Source organism: Giraffa tippelskirchi, chromosome 6, assembly GCF_054371585.1.
Source record: "Giraffa tippelskirchi isolate mGirTip1 chromosome 6, T2T-mGirTip1v1.2.pri, whole genome shotgun sequence".
NCBI lineage: Eukaryota > Metazoa > Chordata > Mammalia > Artiodactyla > Giraffidae > Giraffa > Giraffa tippelskirchi.
In genome coordinates this window covers 125,655,384-125,676,324 of record NC_137280.1, presented here as the reverse complement: position 1 = coordinate 125,676,324, position 20,941 = coordinate 125,655,384, and the positions used below count along the sequence as shown (strand labels likewise).

The window sequence follows — 20,941 nt, the reverse complement described above, 5'->3', positions numbered from 1 at the left end:
TGCCAAGGAGCAATCATCTAATTTCATGGCTGCAGTCACAATCTGCAGTGATTTTAGAGCACAGGAGGAAGAAATATGTCACTGCTTCCACCTTTTCCCCTTCTATTTGCCATGAAGTGATGGGACCAGATGTCATGATCTTAGTTTTTTTAATACTGAGTTTTAAGTTGGCTTTTTCACTCTCTCCATTCACCCTTATCAAAAAGTTCTTTAGTTTCTCTTCTCTTTCTGCCAGTAAAGTGGTATCATCTGCATGTCTAAGGTTGTTGGTATTTCTCCCAGCAATCTTGATTGTAGCTTGCCACTCATCCAGCCTGGCATGTTGCATGATGTACTCTGCATATAAGTTAAGTAAACAGGGTGACAATAAACACCCTTGTCATACTCCTTTTTCAATTTTGAACCAGTCAGTTGTTCCACATAAGGTTCTAACTGTTGCTTCTTGGCCCACATACAGGTTTCTTGGGAGACAGGTAAGATGGTCTGGTATTTCCATCTCTTTCAGAGTTGTTCACAGTTTGTTATGATCCACACTGTCAAAGGCTTTAGTCAGTGAAACAGAGGTAGATGTTTTTCTGAAATTCCCTTGCTTTCTCTGTGATCAGCTAATGTTAGCAATTTGATCTCTGTCTGGTTCCTCTACCTTTTCTAAACCCAGCTTGAACATCTGGAAGTTCTTGGTTCATGTACTGTTGAAGCCTAGCTTGGAGAATTTTGAGCATAACCTTACTAGCATGTGAGATGAGTGCAATTGTCCGGTGGTTTGAACATTCTTTGGTACTGCCCTTCTTTGGAATTGGGATGAAGATTGACCTTTCCCAGCCATGTGGCCACTGCTGGGTTTTCCAACTTTGCTGACATACTGAGTGCAGCCCTTTAATAGCATCATCTTTTAGGATTTTAAATTCCAGCTCTGCTGGAATTGCATCATCTCCACTAGCTTTATTGGTAGCAATACTTCCTAAGGCCCACTTGACTTCACACTCCAGAATTTCTGGCTCTGGGTGAGTGACCACACTCATGGTTATCCGGGTCATTAAGATCTTTTTTGTACAGTTCTTCTGTGTACTCCTGCCATCTCTTCTTGATCTCTTCTGCTTCTATTAGGTCTTTACCATTTCTGTCCTTTATTGCGTCAATCGTGGGATGACATGTTTCTTTGATATCCAATTTTCTTGAAGAGATCTCTAGTCTTTCCTCTTCTGTTGTTTTCCTCTATTTCTGTGCATTGCTCACTGAAGAAGGCCTTCTTGTTTCCCCTTACTGTTATCTGGAACTCTGCATGCAGTCGGATATACCTTTCCCTTTTGCCCTTTGCTTTTCACTTCTCTTCTTTTCTCAGCTATTTGTAAAGCTTCCTCAGACAATCACTTTGCCTTCTTGCATCTCCCCCCCCCCCACCCTGCCTTTGGATGCTTTTGTTCACTGCTTCCTGTACAATATTATGAACCTCTGTCCATAGTTCTTCAGGCACTCTGTTTACTAGATCTAATCCCTTGAATCTATTTGTCACCTCCACTGTGTAAAATAGGGAATTTGACTTAGGTCATACCTGACTGGCCTAGTGGTTTTCTCTGCTTTCTTTAGTTTAAGCCTGAATTTTGCTATGAGGAGCTCATGGTCTGAGTCACAGTCAGCTCCAGGTCTTGTTTCTGCTGACTGTATAGAGCTTTTCCATCTTCGACTACAAAGAATGTTATCAGTCCGATTTTGGTATTGACTATTTGGTGATGTCCATTTGTAAGTTGTCTCTTGTGTTCTCTTGGAAAAATTCTGTTAGCCTTTGCCCTGCTTCATTTTGTACTCCCAAGGCCAAGCTTACCTGTTTACTCCAGGTATCTCTTGACTTCCTACTTTTGCATTCCAGTCTCCTGTAATGAATAAGACATCTTTTTCTGTGTGTTAGTTCTAGAACGTCTTGTAAATCTTCATAGAACTGATCAGCTTCTTTGGCATCAGTGGTAGTGGCATAGACTTGGATTACTGTGATGTTCAATGATTTGCCTTGGAAACGAACTGAGATCATTGTGTCGTTTTTGAGGTTGCACCCAAGTACTGCATTTCAGGGTCTTTTGTTGACTATGAGGACTACTCCATTTCTTCTGTGGGATTTCTGCCCAAAGTAGTAGATATAACAGTCATCTGAATTAAATTCACCCATTCCTGTCCATTTTAGTTCACTGATTCCTAAGATGTCGGTGTTTACTCTTTGCCATCTCCTGCTTGACCACATCCAATTTACCTTGATTCATGGGCCTAACATTCCAGGTGCCTGTGTATATACTGTTCTTTACTATCATCATTGAATTGATTGGATTTTACTATCATCACCAGACACGTCCATAACTGAACATTGTTTCCACTTTGGCCCAGGTGCTGTATTCTTTCTGGAGCTATTAGTAGTTATTCTCTGCCCTTCCTCTGTAGCATGTTGGACACCTCCTGACCTGGGGGGGCTCATCTTTCAGTGTCATACCTTTTTATACAGTTTATGGGGTTCTCATGGCAAGAATTCTGGGCTGGTCTACCATTCGCTCCCCCAGTGGATCACATTTTGTCCGAACCCTCCACTATGACCCGTCCGTCTTGTGTGGCCCTGCATGGCATGACTCGTAGCTCGTAGCTTCACTGAGTTATGCAAGTCACTTCGCCATGACAAGGCAGTGATCCTTTAATCATCATGTAATGTCCCTCATTGTCTCCAGCTATTTTCTTTGCTCTGAAGTCTACTCTGCTGCTACTAAGTCACTTCAGTCGTGTCCGACTCTGTGCGACCCCATAGATGGCAGCCCACCAGGCTCTACCGTCCCTGGGATTCTCCAGGCAAGAACACTGGAGTGGGTTGCCATTTCCTTCTCCAATGCATGAGAGTGAAAAATGAAAGTGAAGTTGCTCAGTTGTGTCCGACTTGTAGCGACCCCATGGACTGCAGCCCACCAGGCTCCTCCGTCCATGGGAATTTCCAGGCAAGTACTGGAGTGGTAGCATATGGCCACTGTACTTTTTTTTTGTTTATGCTTGCATGGTATACCTGTTTTCAGCCTTTTACATTCAGCCTTTGTATTTGAAGAAGATTTCTTACAGACAACATATTATTGGGTCTTTTGTTAATCTACTCTGCCAGTGTTTTGTGTAGGTCTCAGCCTAGTAATGCTGTTACTTGGGCATGTCTGGGGGCACTCACATGGGCCAGTGTTGTGGCTGGACCAGCCTCTGTGGTTCTTATATGATTGCAAGATGCACCCCAGCAACATGCATCAGAGAACTCTGAAAAACAAGGTTTCATTGCTGGCAGGTCCTAACACAGCATGCCTCAGGTCACACGTTAAAGGAGTAAGAGACATGGGTAGGGGGCCACAGGTCATCCCTGGGCTTCTGCCTTCACTGAGGTTGAGGGTGAGGTGCCTAGAGTTTAGATCATTTATATTAAAGGTAACTACTGATATGTTAGGGCTTAAGTCTGCCACTGTGTTTTCTGTATGTTTCCTCTTTTTTCTTACTTTTCTGTGGGTTTTTTAAAAATATTTTTGATTCCATTTTGATATATTTTTAATGCCTGAGTATATCACTTTATACAGTTTGCTTAGGTGTTGCTCTCGGTATTGCATTATATGTACTTCTCCCAGTCTAATGATTTGTGTCTTACCAGTCCGTGTGAAGTGTAGAAACTATATTTCAATTTTGGTCTCTATACCTTCCCCAATTTTTAGACATAATATTTCCTCCACAAGGGGATACTCCATTTTGGTGAAACTGGAAGTTCGTATGCTTGTCTTTTATCTGTCATCTTTACTAAATTGTTCATTAGTAGTTCTTCATTACTTCTAGCACTTGTCTTGAATTCCACATATAGTTGTATTTTATTTTTATCTTATCACCAAGCAACACAAGTCTATTTTTCAATTTTTCAACATCAGCGGTGATCTCTGTCTTTTCATTTTACTGTATAAATGAGAGATTTACTTGCACTTTGCCCTTCTGCTTCTAAATTTTTATGATATAGTCTGGGTGTTTTAAGTCTAAATTTTTTATCTATTAGCTGATTTATTGTCTATTTCTCTTTGTTAGAATATAAGTTCCATGAAGGCTAGGAGTTTTTCTGTATTTTGTTTTATTCCTGATGCCCAGAACAGAGCCTGGCACATATGGATACTCAATAAGTCTTTATTTAAATAACTAATCTTCATCCATTTAGCATTTTTCCTTCTTCAGTTAGAACTATCAGGCCAAAGGATATGTTTTTTATTAATAGTTCTTTGTATCATTTGCCATATAACTTTCTTTTCATTTGCTTTCCTTCTTATTTATTTATACCAGGCAATACTTTTCAGTGGTTTAAAACTCAAATAGTATAATAGGGTTTGGGTTGAATAGTATTCCTCCCATGTCCATAGTGAAGCACCCTACTACTCTTCTCCTCAGAAGCAATTAGCTTTGTCACTTTCTTGATACTTCTTACCAAGATAGTCCCATACAGCTTTTTGAAAAGTTGACAAAATATTTTACAATTGTCTGTGCAGTCCTGTTTTTCTTTCTGTCTGCTACTCAGTCCTTCTCAGGGGGCAGTGTACATCATTTTTGAGAGAAGGTTACTAGCTAGCTGTCGTGCTAGGTGCTGAGGGAGTGATACACTGAAGATTGTGCCCATGCTCTTGAAGTTCAAAATCCAAGTGGGATGGGAAGGTGTCCACACTTAAAAAGTAACACAGGATTTAAAAAGATCAAGGTGATACATGTGAAATATCATGAACACTGAATTATTAATTGTTGAATGAAATCTAAGTAACAAATTTCAGGAAAATTAGCTCATCAATGCAGAGAGTGACTGTTTATCAGGGAAGAATACATTGGCTTTGGATAATCTGAGAAGAGTGTAGAAGAAGGAAAGGAGTATATTATACCTTCTGTGTGTGTACGAACCTGATATTGAAGATCTTACTAGCAATATTTTTTTATGCTGTATTTTCAAAGAAGAATAACAAAGTCCTTCTCTTGTGAAGGAGAGACTATATTTGCTTATGACAAAGTCAGTGAGAGGACTTGCTGTAAAGATGTATCAGATGCAGTGGGGATTCAGGGAGAAATCGTAACCATTTGGGGAAATCAAGAAAATGTTTATAGGGAATTTATGATCAAGACAGATCTTGAAAGAGAAGTAATAATAGCACAAAAGGATAACGCTAGTGGAAGACTCTAGTACAGGGATTAGCAAACCATAACTTTTTTTTTTTTTAATAAATTTATTTATTTTAGTTGGGGGCTAATTACTTTACAATATTGTAATAGTTTCTGCCATACATTGACATGAATCAGCCATGGGTTTACATGTGTTCCCCTTCCTGGACCCCCCACCCACCTCCCTCCCCATCCCATCCCTCTGGGTCATCCCATTGCCCCGGCCCTGAGCCCTTGTCTCATGCATCGAACATGGAATGGTGTTCTGTTTCACATATGATGATATACATGTTTCAATGCTATTCTCCCAGAACATCCCACCCTCACCTTCTCCCCCAGAGTCCATAAAATTGTTCTATGCATCTGTGTCTCTTATTCTGTCTCGCATATAGGGTTATCATTACCATCTTTCAAATTCCATATATATGCATTAGTATACTGTATTGGTGTATTTCTTTCTGGCTTACTTCACTCTGTATAATGGGCTCCAGTTTCATCCATCTCAGTAGAACCGATTCAAATGTATTTTTTTTTAATGGCTGAGTAATATTCCATTGTGTATATGTACCACAGCTTCCTTATCCATTCGTCTGCTGATGGACATCTAGGTTGCTTCCATGTCCTGGCTATTGTAAACAGTGCTGCGATGAACATTTGGGTACACGCGTCTCTTTCAATTCTGGTTTCTTTGGTGTGTATGCCCAGCAGTGGGATTGCTGGGTCATACGGCAGTTCTATTCCCAGTTTTTTAAGGAATCTCCATTGGGTACACGCGTCTCTTTCAATTCTGGTTTCTTTGGTGTGTATGCCCAGCAGTGGGATTGCTGGGTCATATGGCAGTTCTATTCCCAGTTTTTTAAGGAATCTCCACACTGTTCTCCATAGTGGCTGTACTAGTTTGCATTCCCACAAACAGTGTAAGAGGGTTCCCTTTTCTCCACACCCTCTCCAGCATGTATTGCTTGTAGACTTTTGGATAGCAGCCATTCTGACTGGTGTGAAATGGTACCTCATTGTGGTTTTGATTTGCATTTCTCTAATAATGAGTGATGTTGAGCATCTTTTCATGTGTTTGTTAGCCATCTGTATGTCTTCTTTGGAGAAATGTCTGTTTAGTTCTTTGGCCCATTTTTTGATTGGGTCGTTTATTTTTCTGGAATTCAGCTGCAGGAGTTGCTTGTATATTTTTGAGGTTAATTGTTTGTCTGTTGCTTCGTTTGCTATTATTTTCTCCCATTCTGAAGGCTGTCTTTTCACCTTGCTTATAGTTTCCTTTGTTGTGCAAAAGCTTTTAATTTTAATTAGGTCCCATTTGTTTATTTTTGCTTTTATTTCCAATATTCTGGGAGGTGGGTCATGGAGGATCCTGCTGTGATTTATCTCGGAGAGTGTTTTGCCTATGTTTTCCTCTAGGAGTTTTATAGTTTCTGGTCTTACGTTTAGGTCTTTAATCCATTTTGAGTTTATTTTTCAAACCATAACTCTTAAGCTGACCACTTGTTTTTGTAAATAAAATTTCATTGGAGATATAATCATGCCCATTGGTTTATGTATTGTCTATGACAGCTTTCCTGCTGTAGTGGCAGAGTTGAGCTGTTGAGACAGACCACAATGGTCTGCAAAGCCTAAAATACTCACTATTTGGTCTTCTACCGAAAGAATGTTTGCTGTTCTCTACAGGTAGATAGACTCTGGGTGGGAAAGTATTATTGCTAACTATTAAAGAAATGAAAATGGCATATTTATTACGGCTAGAGAGGGAAGTCAGTAATAGCAGATTGGGTGGTTAAAGAGGAGGTTAGCCTTGAGGAAATTTAATAGACAATGACTGATAGAGAAGTGAAGGGCTTTTCTAGGATGGGACAGTAGTTCCTTTAGGCATAGATGTGGCCTGTCCTTCTTAATCATACTTTTCTAATCTTTCCCTCACTAGCCAAGAAGGATCAGGAAGGTGGAGAAGAAAAGAAATCTCTGCAAAAGAAAAAAGTGAAAGAGTTAAAGGTGTTGGACTCCAAGACAGCCCAGAATCTCTGTGAGTAACTCTGCGATCCCAGCAATTTGAAATGTGAAGTAGTTCTTCTGAGAGCCTAATTCTGGTGGATCCAGGGTCCCTTGATATGAAACTTAATAATCCCTGCTATATACTTGGCATTGCATAGTAAATATCTGATATCTACTCCCTTCAATAGTACCGCATGGTTGTTAGTATCTAGTTTTATGGCAAGAAAATAAAGGCAATAGGACTTTAAGGAATTTGCCTCGTCACATAGCGAGTAAGAGACAGGTCTGAGAGTTAAGCCTCAGATTTTCTTATTTCAGAGCCCTTACTATTTCCATTGCATCCATAGAAAATCTAACAAAAATTTTCTACCCATCGCATATTTCCTTCTTTCTCATTTTCTTTTAAGTATTTCTTTTATAGGTGGGTATTGGCATGACTTCAGTTAAATGTAAAATAATTTCGTGGTTTAGAATAAACAGTGTAAATCCTGTGCTTCTCAGAGTAGGATCAGTAGCTTCAAAGAGTTCTGTTCTGAACTTGCTCCTTATACTCATAGCTCTGCTTGCTGGCAAATTTCAGATCAAAAATCCTCTGCAGAGTTGTTATAGGTAGTATTTAATGATCAGGATGAATGTTCATTTTTTTGTTCATTTTAACTGTCAATCTCCTGACTTTATGTTGAGTAATAAAGATTTAAATATTTGTTCAACAAATATTTGAGGGTCTGCCAGCTTTCAGGCTCTATTAGGCACATACTAGGCATGTGTTCCAGAGATGAAAGGGTATGTATTCCATAAAACCCACTCACAGTGGGGTGACGTGGCTATTGTCCCCATTTTACCAAGTGAGAAAACTAAAGTTCAGATGTTACGACTTAGCCAAGGTCACACAGTTAGCTTCTGGGTATGTGTCCTTGTTAAGTCAGTAATATAATGAGAACAGTAAGCTTTTACATCATTCTTGACTATATAATACTAGATCATTGACAACAAATATCACTAAATAGTGTCTGTAGATAAGTCGTTTTATGGGAACTAAAGTGATGTGAGGTATAATAGTTGCTCTTCTCGAGATTATCTCGAGCAACATAAAAATGAGTAATTTTTATTTTAGAAAATGATAAAAGACTGTGGGGTAGTACATTGTTATTTCCAGTTGAATGATATCAATATGGAAAACAAAATTCAGGAATAGAATTGAGTTTAGGATGGTCTAGGAAGTGTTATTTAGTGATTCAGTGATTATTAAATGCCTCTTATATGGCAGGGATGCAAAACTGAATAAGGTCATCCTCATGAGCCATATGTCTGGTGGAGATAAAAAAGTAAATATGGTAATAGCACGATTTGGTGAGTGCTGTGATGGAGGTGTGCCTGGATGATTATTAGAGCACTGGGCAAGGGGATGTCTGAACCAAGTGGGAGGAGTGCTGGAGGGAGCTCAGCCTCGAGGTCATTCTAAATGAAGTAGTGCTTAAAACTATTTAACAGCAGACTAAAGGAAGGGTGAGGGCTGGCTTGTTTCATTTCAGGCAGAGGGATCAGCCTGTGTGAAGGCATAGAGGCATGAGTTAACATTGTCCCAGTTCAGGAAGTGCAATAGTTGAGGACAGCTGAGTAAAGGCTATATGTGGGGGAGTGGTGGTTGAAGAATTTTTCAAGAAATAGAGAGGCTAGATGATACAGTCATCTTGGTAGGCTTAGGCTAAGAGGTATGTGTTTTGTCCTGAAAACTGTGGAAGTTATTGGAGGGATTTTAATTAAAAAAGTGAGAGATACAGCCCTCTGTAGTTTGGGGGAGGACTACTTCAGCAGTGATTTTCAGGCTGGATTGCTAGGGGAGGGGAAGATGTGTTATGTTATTGCTTCAAACTAGGTGAGAGGTGATCAGGGCTGAAACTGAAGCTGTAAGAATGAATATGAAGGCAGAAGATACTAAGAAGAGAGAATTAATGGAACTTAGTGATTGATAGGAGAAAGGAGATGTTTTCTTGGGTTAAGATCCCTCTATAGAGTGTGGTACCCTTCATTGAAGTAGAATCTGCTCCTGCTAGATTTTCTTATCTTTTGTGGGAGAAGTGGTGGACATGAATGAGAGGCCACAGGGTGGGTAGAAATGATTGGTTTAATTTTAGGACAGAATTGAAGATTCCTGTGGGACTCCTCCAGGAGTGTATTAGGCATTTGGGTATATCAGGAGGAAGGTCTGACTGGAGATGTGAATTTAGTAGGATAGCATATGAGTCAGAGTTAAAACCATTAATTTGCTTTGAAGGTCATTAATATTGAGGAGGCAAGTGACAAAAAGGGGGGAGTCCTCATAAAAGCTGGAAAGGAGCAGCAAGGAAAATAGTCTGACACAGTCCTAAAAGTGGGAGTAGCAGTCAAGTAAAATCAGGATCTGGCATTAGGAAAGGCAGTGACCTTAGGCAGGAATCATTTCAGTATAGCATCAGTGATACGAACAGAACTCTGGAATCCATTTGTATTTAAATCCTGAATCCAATCCTTCGTAGCAGTGTGACCTTGGACAGGTAGGTTAAGTTCTTAAGTATTAGTTTCCTTTTCTGTCAAATGCGGCTAATAATACAAACTTAAACATTATTATAAATAGGGTTAAATGAGATCATATGTGTAGATCGTGTTTATGATACTAGGTCTTACATGGAATATGCACTCGACAAATGATTGTCATTTTTTTTCACTGACTTTGTGGGGACAGAAGAATTAATGAGAATGTGGAAGAGAGAATAGACTTTTTTAGATAAAAAAGGCTTAATTGTGTATACAGTTGTCCGGACCTCCTCCAATACCACAGTCCACAAGTACTCGAGTCCTTTGTATAAAACGGTGTGAACAGTCTGCCCTCTGTATCCATGGATGTGGAAGGCTGTCTGTATATGCTGAAGGAAGAGGTCCTTAGGGCCACCTGTGCTGTTGAAACATGAGAAAAGGATGGGTGCATGGATATAGTTCTGCTAAGTTTGCAGAAGTGTCAGCGCACATTTTCTTCTAGATGATTCCAAAATAGTCCTTACTCAGGCCTTTTCTAGTCTGGTTCCAGCTGAGCGCCCCAGTGCTCAGTTTGTAAGTGATATAAGATAAAGCTTAGCAAGTAATTTGACCAGTACCTTCAATTTTTCACATTAAAAAGAACCAAGATCTTTTTAGAACAAATAAGGAAGTGGTGGAACATTTGGGAGAACAGAGCTATTTTTTATGGAGGAGCTGACAAGAGAGCATGGACAGGGGACACGCAGAGGGTTCCTGGCCATCACTGGTGCCACTTCATAGAATCTGATCTGCAGTGTCCATCAGCCCAGGTGTAAGGGGAGAAAATGAGATGGCTAGGTTAACCAGGGACTGGAAGGAGAAGGAAACCAGATAATAAGAATTGTAGTAGTAATAGTGCGGGAGTGAAAGGGTAGACCACAGGGTCTGGGTTAAACAGAGAAAGCCAACTAGAACTGAGACATTCAGAGAAAATGGAATGGAGAAAATGTGAGAGAGTGTGTGCTCGCGAGAGCACTCTGATGAGGTTGTAGAGTCAATTTAGGAACTAGTACATGAGAGCTGGAAGCATGAGAAGTGTTTGTTAGGGTGTGGGATATGGCAGTTTAAAAATCAGAGCATTTCGAGGCAGTGGCAGCTCTGAGGATAGAGTCAGGGAATGAGGAACTAAAATAGAATGGAGTGAATTTTTTTGATGTGTATAGATAGATCAAAGATTTCCTGTGTGGGCAAAAACAAGGAGTCAGTCACAGTGTTTGTAGAATGTGCTGCTTGGAACAGTGTGGCTGGTGTGTGAGTGATACAAATGTGGGGATTCGCACAGGGGAAAACTGGGAGGTGGGAACCTTAAACACTGGGCTCAGAAACTTGGGTATTAACTATACAGGCAGTGAGGAGCTGGTGGAGGTTTCTGATTATGATTTCAAGAGAGCATTCCTAGGAAAATTGTCCAGTGTCTGTTTGTAGGATGGGCTGGAAGGCGGAAAAGACTGAGAAAAACATGTCTTTATATCTCATTTTCTGGCAGCAATCTTTTTGGGTTCCTTCCGCATGCCCTATCACGAGATTAAGAATGTCATCCTGGAGGTGAATGAGGCTGTTCTCACTGAGTCCATGATCCAGGTAAGGAGCAGGCTCATCCTGGCGCTGGCTCTCTGCATCTCTCAATATCTGTCTGTCTCCTCTCTGCTTAGACCATGAGGACTCTCTTCAGTATCATTGACTTAAAGAATGCTAGCTTTGGATAAGCTTCCATCCCTCTGGTGATCAGGTTATTTCTGGTATATTTTTCAAAGTCCTGCCGTCTCGCTGGCTGCCTCCCCAACCACCCGACCCCAGCCCATGTTTCCTTCTTAGTGGTCCTCGGGCAGAGTGAGGGCCTGACAGGAGGCTCCCGTTGTCGGCTCACCCCCCACTAACTGAGACAATCCCCTCTCTCTTTCAGAACCTCATTAAGCAGATGCCAGAGCCAGAGCAGTTAAAAATGCTTTCTGAACTGAAGGACGAATATGATGATTTGGCTGAGTCAGAGCAGTTTGGTGTGGTGGTGAGTGAGGCCTGTGGCTTAGGCTCTTCTCTGACCCCCTCCTCCCCAAGAGCATCGGGACACTTGCTTCCAGCCTCTTGTCCATTTTGAACCCATCTTTCTTTCTCCTCTCTACTCTAGAACTCAGATCCTGCTATGGGAGGCTTAGGCCTGTATCCTTTCCTTCCTCTTCTCTGTCTCTGCTGATTGTAGTGGACTGATCCTCTCCTCTCTGTCTGCTGACTGTATTGGAATGCTTGTCTCTCCTCAGATGGGTGCAGTACCCCGCCTGCGGCCTCGCCTCAACGCCATCCTCTTCAAGCTGCAGTTCGGGGAGCAGGTGGAGAACATCAAGCCCGAGATCGTCTCAGTGACTGCCGCTTGTGAGGAGCTGCGAAAAAGCGAGAACTTCTCTAGCCTCCTGGAGATTACCTTGCTTGTTGGAAACTATATGAATGCTGGCTCCAGGAATGCTGGTGCTTTTGGCTTCAACATCAGCTTCCTTTGTAAGGTGAGCGGGACGATGGAAGGGAGGCCGTGGCCTCCAGGGGCCCAGTATGGCAGACAGCTGTTGGCCTGAGGTGTCCTTGGTTATCAGGAATCACCCTCCCCCCCCCCCCCCCCCAAGCTTCGAGACACCAAATCCACAGATCAGAAGATGACGTTGTTGCACTTCTTGGCTGAGTTGTGTGAGAATGACCATCCCGAGGTCCTGAAGTTTCCAGACGAGCTTGCCCATGTGGAGAAAGCCAGCCGAGGTGAGGCAGATTGGGGTGAAGCTAGAAGGGGGTTCCAAGCCCCAGAAATCTCTGCTCAGGGCAGGGAAAGAAGAATCAATCTAGATTTTAGATCATTTTCACTTTAGACAGTTGTAAGTGGGAATGGGAGGATACGGGTGTGGTGTCTAAGCCACAGGGAGGGGTATGGGGCAGAATAGAAAGTAGGAAAGCTCCATGTGCAAAAGTGGGAAGCACTCTTCCCCTTCCTAGGGAAACATCAGACATCAGAAAACAACTGGAAGAAAGGTAGGTCTTTGTAGTTTAAGTCAACAGTTTTTCTTACTCAGAAAGCACAGACTGGAATAACAAAAACCAGGCCTCACCATTCTGGTACTAGGCAAAGAAAAAGCAGCATTTTGTAGAAATGGGAACAGATTTCTGCCCTCCCCCTGTATTTCTGTATATGTCTCTTTCCTCTCAAACCCTGTTCTTTAAAATAAATGAGAACAAGATCCTGAGGGATTTCATAGATACTTGTTAAATTAAATGAAGCTTCTCTTCTCTTCTTAGTATTGTACAGCTTATGAAGGTTGGAGGTTTAATCATCAAGTAATTTTAGTTTCACTGGAAGAATGTGTGAAACAGTTGGAGGGTACATAAGAGAACTAAAATAATTAAGTACAGACCATAGCTGTGCCCCAAAGGACAGAATGGGGTCTTGAGGCTGGAGGTGGTGAGCACTTGCTGTCTGTTTCTGTGTCTAGTTTCTGCTGAAAACTTGCAAAAGAACCTAGATCAGATGAAGAAACAGATTTCTGACGTGGAACGTGATATTCAGAATTTCCCAGCTGCCACAGATGAGAAAGACAAATTTGTTGAAAAAATGACCATATCCTTTCTTGAAAGGAGGGACTTGCCACCTAGGAAAAGAACGAACTTCCCATGGGGGGACAACAGGATAGACTGATGGTATACAATTCTTCCTCTTTAGAAAATGTTTTTTCACTAGGTACAGAGTTCTTGAAAGCATTCTCATTGTTGTGGTTTTCATCAAGCCTTGCAGATAAAGTATAAGTCTCCTTTGAGACCTTGCCCCATCAGATACACACAACATATCCTCTCCCCCTCCTCTTCCCAAAGATAACTACTGCCACTGGACTTCTGATTTGCAACCTGATGAATTTAATGAAAACTGCATTGTATTGCCTTAGCATTTACTATGCTTTGGCCCTGTTTCCACAGCAGTAGATGCAGAACAGTCTCTTTTTTTGAATTGCCAGCCCCTGTTCTGTAGGAATACCATAGTCGATGGTGTACTATTTCCCTGTTGGGATGTTTCAGTTGCTTCTGGGTTTTGCTGATATGAACAGCACTGTGTTACACATCCATGTGCATAGATACCAGTACACACGTGTGAGTGTTCCCAGGGCTGGAGAAGCGGGTCTGCTTCCTGGTGTTGGTTCTTGACTTGCTGCTGCACAGCTTTGTGAAGGATGCACAGGAACAATACAACAAGCTGCGGATGATGCACTCTAACATGGAGACGCTCTACAAGGAGCTGGGCGAGTACTTCCTCTTTGACCCCAAGAAGGTGTCTGTGGAAGAATTCTTCATGGATCTGCACAACTTTAAGAATATGTTTGTGGTAAGCAAGGATGGCCTTCCCTGGTGGCTCAGTGGTAAAGAATCTGCCTGCCAAGCAGGAGACGAGAGTTCAATCCCTGGGTCGGGAAGATCCCCTGCAGAAGGGAATGGCAACCCACTCTATTATTCTTGCATGGGAAATCCCACGGACAGAAGAGCCTGACCAGCCTCCAGTCCGTGGGGTCGGAAGAGTTGGACACGACTGAGTGACTGAAAAGCAGCAGCAGCTGGCGGGGAGGCCTGCGAAGTGGAGCTTCTGTCCTCCTTTCTCACTTTCCACTGGGGTCATGTTGGTTGGTGGTGGTGGGTGTGCACCTATGTGAGTGCATTCGTGCCCATGTGTTCACTCCTCTCCCCCTGCAGCAAGCGGTCAAGGAGAACCAGAAGCGGCGGGAGACAGAGGAGAAGATGCGGCGAGCAAAACTGGCCAAGGAGAAAGCAGAGAAGGAGCGGTTGGAGAAGCAGCAGAAGAGAGAGCAACTCATAGACATGAATGCTGGTGAGAAGCGAAGGGCTGATGGGCTGAGACAGGATCAGTTGGAAGGCTGCTCTGTCTAGAATCTAGAGGCCAGAGAACAGCTCATGTCTGAGCACAACTCCTGGCAGATGCTGTTGGCAGCCTTCTACCTCCTCGATCCTGATGCTGGACTTTAACCCTGACTCTGAACACACACATTCGCTCCGCTGTCTTTTCCCTCCTTTGCTGTTCCTGCGTCTCGTCTCCGCAGTGACTTAGTGTTCCTGTACTATGTATTCTTCCCTTCTGCTTGTCCAAAAATCTCCCTGTCCGGTTTTTATACCCTCGACTACATCTTGTGCTCTTTTCCTCAGATTGTTTTCCTGGCCCTGCTCCTGTCTTTTAATGGTTTGTCTTCCCTTTCTGCTTATTTCACTAAGTGTTGTGTCCCCAGTACCTTCGCACGGTTGTACCCACCTATCAGACTGTAAATGGACTGAACTTCTGGAAAGGGGGCAGGGGAGCTGGCCACTCTCTTCTTTCTTCAGCAGACTTTGTATTTCACTCTCAGAAGCATGTCTTTGTTGAAACATATGGCCTCAATTACTGGCCCTCTGTTTCCTGTTTCTGCTGCTTTCCTGCTGCCGACTCCCTGCGCTCTCTGGCTGCTCTCTCTGTGGGCAGCGGAAATCCAGCATCCATTACATGGCCCTGAGCTGATGCCACCCTTCTTGACCCCGAGGGGCTATGAGCCATCTAAGTAAAGAGGTTCTCCAGGCTGCTGGGTCCGGCAAGAATCAGTGCTGTGCTGAGCACAAGGGGCGAGGGGCTGCTCTAGCATTTTTGCTCCCAGGGACTTGACTTTGGCCACTCCTGTTGGGGTATGATTAGGGACCTGAAGCACCCTGCATTGCTTTTATTTTTGGGGGGAAGCAGTTCCCCTGCCCTTACTCCAGTTGTATGTAAGCCACGAACTTTGCTCTAATAATGCTATTAAACAAGCCCACATGAGGTATCCTTCACCTTTCCCCCCTTCTCCCCAAGCCTCTAGGGTTTGTGCCTAGTTATTGTTTAGGGTGTAATAGGGAACGGTGGAGTCCCGCTGATTTGTGGGATGAAGGCTGCACACAGTCATCAATCAGCACAGGGGACCCTGCCCTGGTCCACGTCCCCAGGGCAAATAAATGAGGTTGGAATGTAGGTCAGCTGCACTGGTGGCGTTTAGCCAGCAGGTGGCGCTGGGAGCAGTGAGCCCAGCTTTACGGCTGTCCCTGCTGGCTCCTAGGGATTTCAGTTTAAGATTTCACCACCCTTAGCTGTTACCATGGAAACAGAGCCGAACTGGAATAAGGATTCTACATTAACTCTTTGTATTCCAACCAGCAGCTCCTCTTAGATTCTGAGCTGACTTCAGGAAGATGCAGCCACTGGGGTAGGGGCAGTACTTAAGTGAAATGCACTCTTGAGAGAGAGTCTCTCCTCAGCCCTGCTCTGAAACTGGAACCAGGCTTTCCATGAGGGGTTTATGTAGGATAAAGAGAGACCTAGTTCCTTATTAACTTCAGAATCCCAGTTTCTGTACTCACCCCAGTCTTGAAGTCGGGCAGTTCTCTGTGCTGGTTTTGATGGGGATGGGAAGGGAGGCGGCACTGCAGGAAAATTATCCAGGGTCTGCAGTGGCTGGTAGCCAATGAAACCTAATGTTTTAACCATTTGCAAACAGACACAAGTAAACATGGACTGTGAAACCTGAGATTGAGCTCACTGTGTGCTGTGCCTCCAGAAACTGTGGACGAGGGCACGCTATACATACAGTGGAAATACATTTTTTTGCGCGGGGCTTAACCCATGGATGCTGCTCGGGCTGAAGAGCTTACATCTCCAACTTTGTTCACGACAGAGGGTGATGAGACGGGTGTGATGGACAGTCTTCTGGAAGCCCTGCAGTCAGGCGCAGCATTCCGACGGAAGAGAGGACCCCGTCAGGGTAAGTCAGCAAATGGAACCCAGCCTGGGTGCTGAAGGAAGGCAGCGAGACCTCTCTGCTCCTGCTCATTTTAGGCTAAAGAGCAGGTGATGATGTTCTGAGGGTTTAGAAACTTCCCCACGATGTCCCTGCACATAGAGTGGATTATCCAGTCCTCTTCTGTTAGAAAGGACTGACGTGGAGAACTAGGACTCACGGGACTGACAACAGATACTACATTTGGTTATTCTTACGTTTCTCTTCATTCTTGAGGCAGAAATGTAGGATAAGCAAACCATTGTGCAAGACAGATTTGGGTAGGCATCTGGGTACATGAACAAAAAATTGATGTAAATTCAAAAGCGTACATTAGATATAGGAATACCAGGAAAATAAGCATCCTTACTCTCAACTTCACAAGCAGAAGAAACAGAGGATAAGAGTATAGAATCCTATAGAGAGAAGGCTGGGTGTCATTCTCTCCAGATGTGTTAAATAAGGTTGTGGAGGAGCATCTTGACTGAAGCTCGTGCTGTGTCTGCGAACCTCCTTTTTTCCCCGAGGGGTAGACAGGCTGCACTGCACTTGCCTTCCCTGTTTACCACCCCCCTCGCCTACCTTTCAGAAGATTTAAGTGGATTATGTTGAGCCAGAGCCTCTAAGAATTATGGGGATAGGACAAATGATCCAGGCATTAGTGTGGGGAAGGATCAACAGATAAATTGCCTTTGAGGAAAGTGTACAGTGGGCAGAGACTGTTCCAGAAGAAGGTAGGTCCAGAGCTCTTCCTCACAACCTGCACTGCACAGTCTGGTGAAGGCCCTTTGGGACTGGGAGTGTGAGCATTACAGAAAAGGGGGCCTTAAGCTTTGTTCCCTATTCTCTGGCTGGTGCGTTCTGTAGGCCTGTGTGATAGGAACTTCACTTCGAGGCTATTGTACAGGTAAGTTGTGCAGTTTGCTTTGGCTACTGCTGATATTAACAGTGGTATCTGTGGGACCTATAGCACATACCTCAACCTGTAAAGAGGACCTTACGATCTAGGGTATGGAGTGTGCTCGCCCTACTCAGTGTCCTGGCCCAAACACTGTGGATCACTATGAGAATGCCTGCCTGTTTCTGCCAATATGCTGAGTACCCAGAGGGAAATTCCCTTCTGAGGGCTCTTCTGTATGACTTCAAAACCTTCCCTTTAATCTAGTTATAACTCTTACCTGTTTCCTGGCATCCTCTGAGTACAGCCTCTCTAGAGCAGGAGAGAGGTGAGTATGGTGGGTTTAGATCTTCTGAGATGTATGTTTAGTCTTATAGACCTGGGTGTGGGTAGAGTATGAAGCTAGTAGTATTTTTTTTTAGTCTTTAGAGAGTCTTGCGACATTGTTTCCTCCCCACCATATAAGGTGATGTGGCCTGACATTAAGCCACATAGATAGATAAACAAAAACACACCACCTCCCCCTGTTTTCCTCCATCCTGTTAGCTAACTGCCAACCTTCATCAGACTTCAGGTGGGGAATTCCCTTTTCATCTTCTTCCTGTGGAACTAAACCAGAATCCCAGATGCTTCCTGAACACAGGGAACCAGACATCAATGGCTTCCCTCTCCTGGGGATGCCCCATTGCCCACTTCTTTCCAGGTGGGAAACCAGGACTTACAGGCCAAAACAGCAGGGATTTTGGTAAAACCTAACCTGTCAGCAGAAGACTTGAATTAGTCGAAGTACTGTTTCCCAGTGCAAAAAGAGAGGAGGAGAGGGCCGCGGAGGAGACTTAGGTGAAAATGAGAACTATTAGAATCGGCTCTATCCTTATCTTTCTGGGCTCTGGGGTCACTAAACACACTGAACATATCTCGGAGAATCTCTCAGGGGAAACATTTCTCCTTATGCTGATAACCCCTGTACACATGGATCCATTCACTTCCGAGTAAGTGGCTTGGCGCCATTAAACAGAAGGCCAGGCAGCACAGTAGAGCACCCAGAGCAAAGGCCTGGACGGGGTCAGAAGACCCAGCATCAGACCTAACTGCTGCTGGCTAGATTACGCGAGACAAGTTTCTGGGACTCAGTTTCTTCATGTCTAAGATGAGAGTTGGGTTAAGAGGAGAAAAGAAAGGTTGGACCCAGAAGGCCACACTGTAAAACTGTAAAGGCTCTGGTGACTGTGGGTTTCCCTGGGTAACTACTGGACATAGCTGGTTCACCCTTGGCTTGGCTGTCTCTGACTATTGCTGCCAACTATGGCTGCTCTGAGCCAGAAAACCAGAGCGCTGTCACACAGGTCTGCCTCACAGCCCTCCTCAATCCCTGAGAGGCAGCTGTCCATAGTCAAAGACACTAGCTTCTGCCCTAGGATTTAAAGGAATGTTTAAAAAAATCTTCTGGTCTCTGGAGACCTGAAGGAGTGACCAATGTACAAAGACCCATTGAGGAGCTGGAAGAGGAGAGTGACTATCAGGGCTGGTTCATTAAAAGTGACATGTAAACTGCTGTGATCTGCAGGGCGTGGGAGAACAATGCTGTGAGTGTCAGGGGGAAGAATCCATGTGATTGTATTACAGCAGATATTTCAGGCTGTCTGAGTCAGCTTGTGGTTTTAATGACTCAACTTTATCTCCATGTCTGAATTGTGGCTTCTTATATACAGGCCATCTGCTCACTGGGATAAAAGTGAAGGAAAGAAAGAAATTCATCTCCATCTCCCTTTCCTTCCCCCTGCCACTTCCCAGCTTCCTGCTAAGCTTCCCCTACACGCACAGAACCTTAGAGTTTGGACCAGCTCTAAAGACCTCCAGTGTTTAGCATCTCACCTTCTCATAGGTAGCAGGGCTTGAAACCCAGGTAAGGTCTTGCCAAGATCTGTTGATAGAGCCAGAACCAGAGCCTGCTTTAATGAATCCAGGTCCAGGACTCTTTCCACAAGGCCTGTGTGAGGAGCAGGAAATGATGGTGAGCCCTCTGTGTGGGCCAGAAATACTCTTACAAACACTCTCCTTCTGCCAAGGAGATCCCTGGATGTGGTGAAATCAGTTCAGGGAAGTTTCCAATGTCCACATGTCTAGAGAACTTAAGAGTGTTTCCTCCACCACCACTTATATCTCCCTCCACTTCTGTATTAATAAAAGTAGGACAGGAATTAAAATTAGGACTGTTTCAGACAGTAATGAGTTCTTCAGGGTGGTAATGACTGCTGCATCTGTCCTAGTTTCCTCTTCCCTAAGGAAGCTCGTTAACAAGAGTACTTCCTCCGTAGTAGTTCCTAGCCTGTGTTTTATAAATACCTTTTTCCAAATCATTAACCTTTTTCTAATTCATCTATGCCTGATTTTGCTGGTGTTTTTTATCTGGCTCAGCCCTAATTTGTAGGAATCTGGCTTCAGAGAGCCTTGAGCAGTGTCTCAAGAGTAGGGCTCCTGGTCCCACAGAAGCAAAATAGGCTTCTGCTTCTGTGGCTACTTTTCAATAGTCTCAGCAAGTACCCAAGTTAGGGCAAGGCTCCGAGAGGGCATCTGCTGGAGGGTCAAGCTGTGGCCCTGAAGCCAGGGTGGCGGCCAGGATTCCTTGATCCTGTTCCCAGTTCCCACAGGAGTTTTCTGGTTCTGACCTTAGGCCACATCAGGTATCCCTAGTATAACCCACTTTCTAGGCTTAAAAGGGAAATTTTGGTCTTTCCTGACTTACCCTCCACTCCATTTTTACGAACCTGTGATGCGTCAGCAGCTTTTTTAATCTAGAAGAATATAGAGACATGCTTGACTAGGTACAAACTGGTATCTTCTTAGTTCAGAGGAAGAAACCGGAGAGAGAAACAGCTGAAGATACTTCCCACTTGAATTCTGACTTTGCCCATGTTGTCCAAGATGAATGCTCCTGTAGTTCCTTTTCCCTGGGTCCAAAGTCAGGAAGTAGTGTTCTAACATGTACTTGGCCCTTGAGTCACATACACACAAATATAATTGGAATATTTTCTCAAGTGCTGGTGACTGAATTCGAAGGATCAGCCACCACCTTTCCAGACATGAGGAGGAGGGTCCCAGAGGAGGGAGTATTTCAAAAAAGAGCAAAAACCAAGCAGGTCTGAAGCAGATTCTGCTGGAGATAGGAGACCATCCTAGTCGCACTCCCACAGGCCCCTTCCCTCCCTGGTCAGTCCCTGAGGCAGCATCACGAGGGGTGTGAAGTCCTGTCGCCTCCGCTGCATGCCTTCCCCCTGTGCCTGCCAGCCAGGCTCTTCACTGGTCTCTCTCCCTGGGAGGAGGAGTGAAGTCGCTCAGTCGTGTCCGACTCTGCGACCCCATGGACTGTAGCCTACCATGCTCCTCCGTCCGTGGGATTTTCCAGGCAAGAGTACTGGAGTGGGTTGCCATAAATTGGTAACCCGTGGGCATGCCGTGTGCTCCCTCTTACCTGTGTGTAACGCTTCTGCAGAGGCCGACAGCACTG

General features: G+C 44.0%; 1 protein-coding gene across 5 annotated transcripts in view; it reads left to right on the top strand.

Annotated features, from left to right (window-relative positions):
- The window catches only part of DIAPH1 (diaphanous related formin 1), a 112,197-nt gene that overhangs the window by 87,861 nt on the left and 3,395 nt on the right, over nt 1–20,941 (top strand). For 2 of the 5 annotated variants that reach the window (XR_014056934.1, XR_014056935.1), the window contains exons 17-25: nt 7,109–7,207; nt 11,216–11,310; nt 11,633–11,734; nt 11,985–12,224; nt 12,342–12,471; nt 13,197–13,401; nt 13,934–14,077; nt 14,440–14,575; nt 16,434–16,520. Coding sequence is in view for 3 of the 5 variants with exons in the window: in XM_081501079.1 (XP_081357205.1) it covers nt 7,109–7,207; nt 11,216–11,310; nt 11,633–11,734; nt 11,985–12,224; nt 12,342–12,471; nt 13,197–13,347; nt 13,915–14,077; nt 14,440–14,575; nt 16,434–16,520 (1,203 nt within the window). In the remaining 2 variants the exon portion in view is untranslated. Of the gene's footprint in view, nt 1–7,108; nt 7,208–11,215; nt 11,311–11,632; nt 11,735–11,984; nt 12,225–12,341; nt 12,472–13,196; nt 13,402–13,912; nt 14,078–14,439; nt 14,576–16,433; nt 16,521–20,941 lie in introns of all 5 variants that reach the window. The other 3 variants (XM_081501081.1, XM_081501080.1, XM_081501079.1) reach the window with 2 other exon arrangements.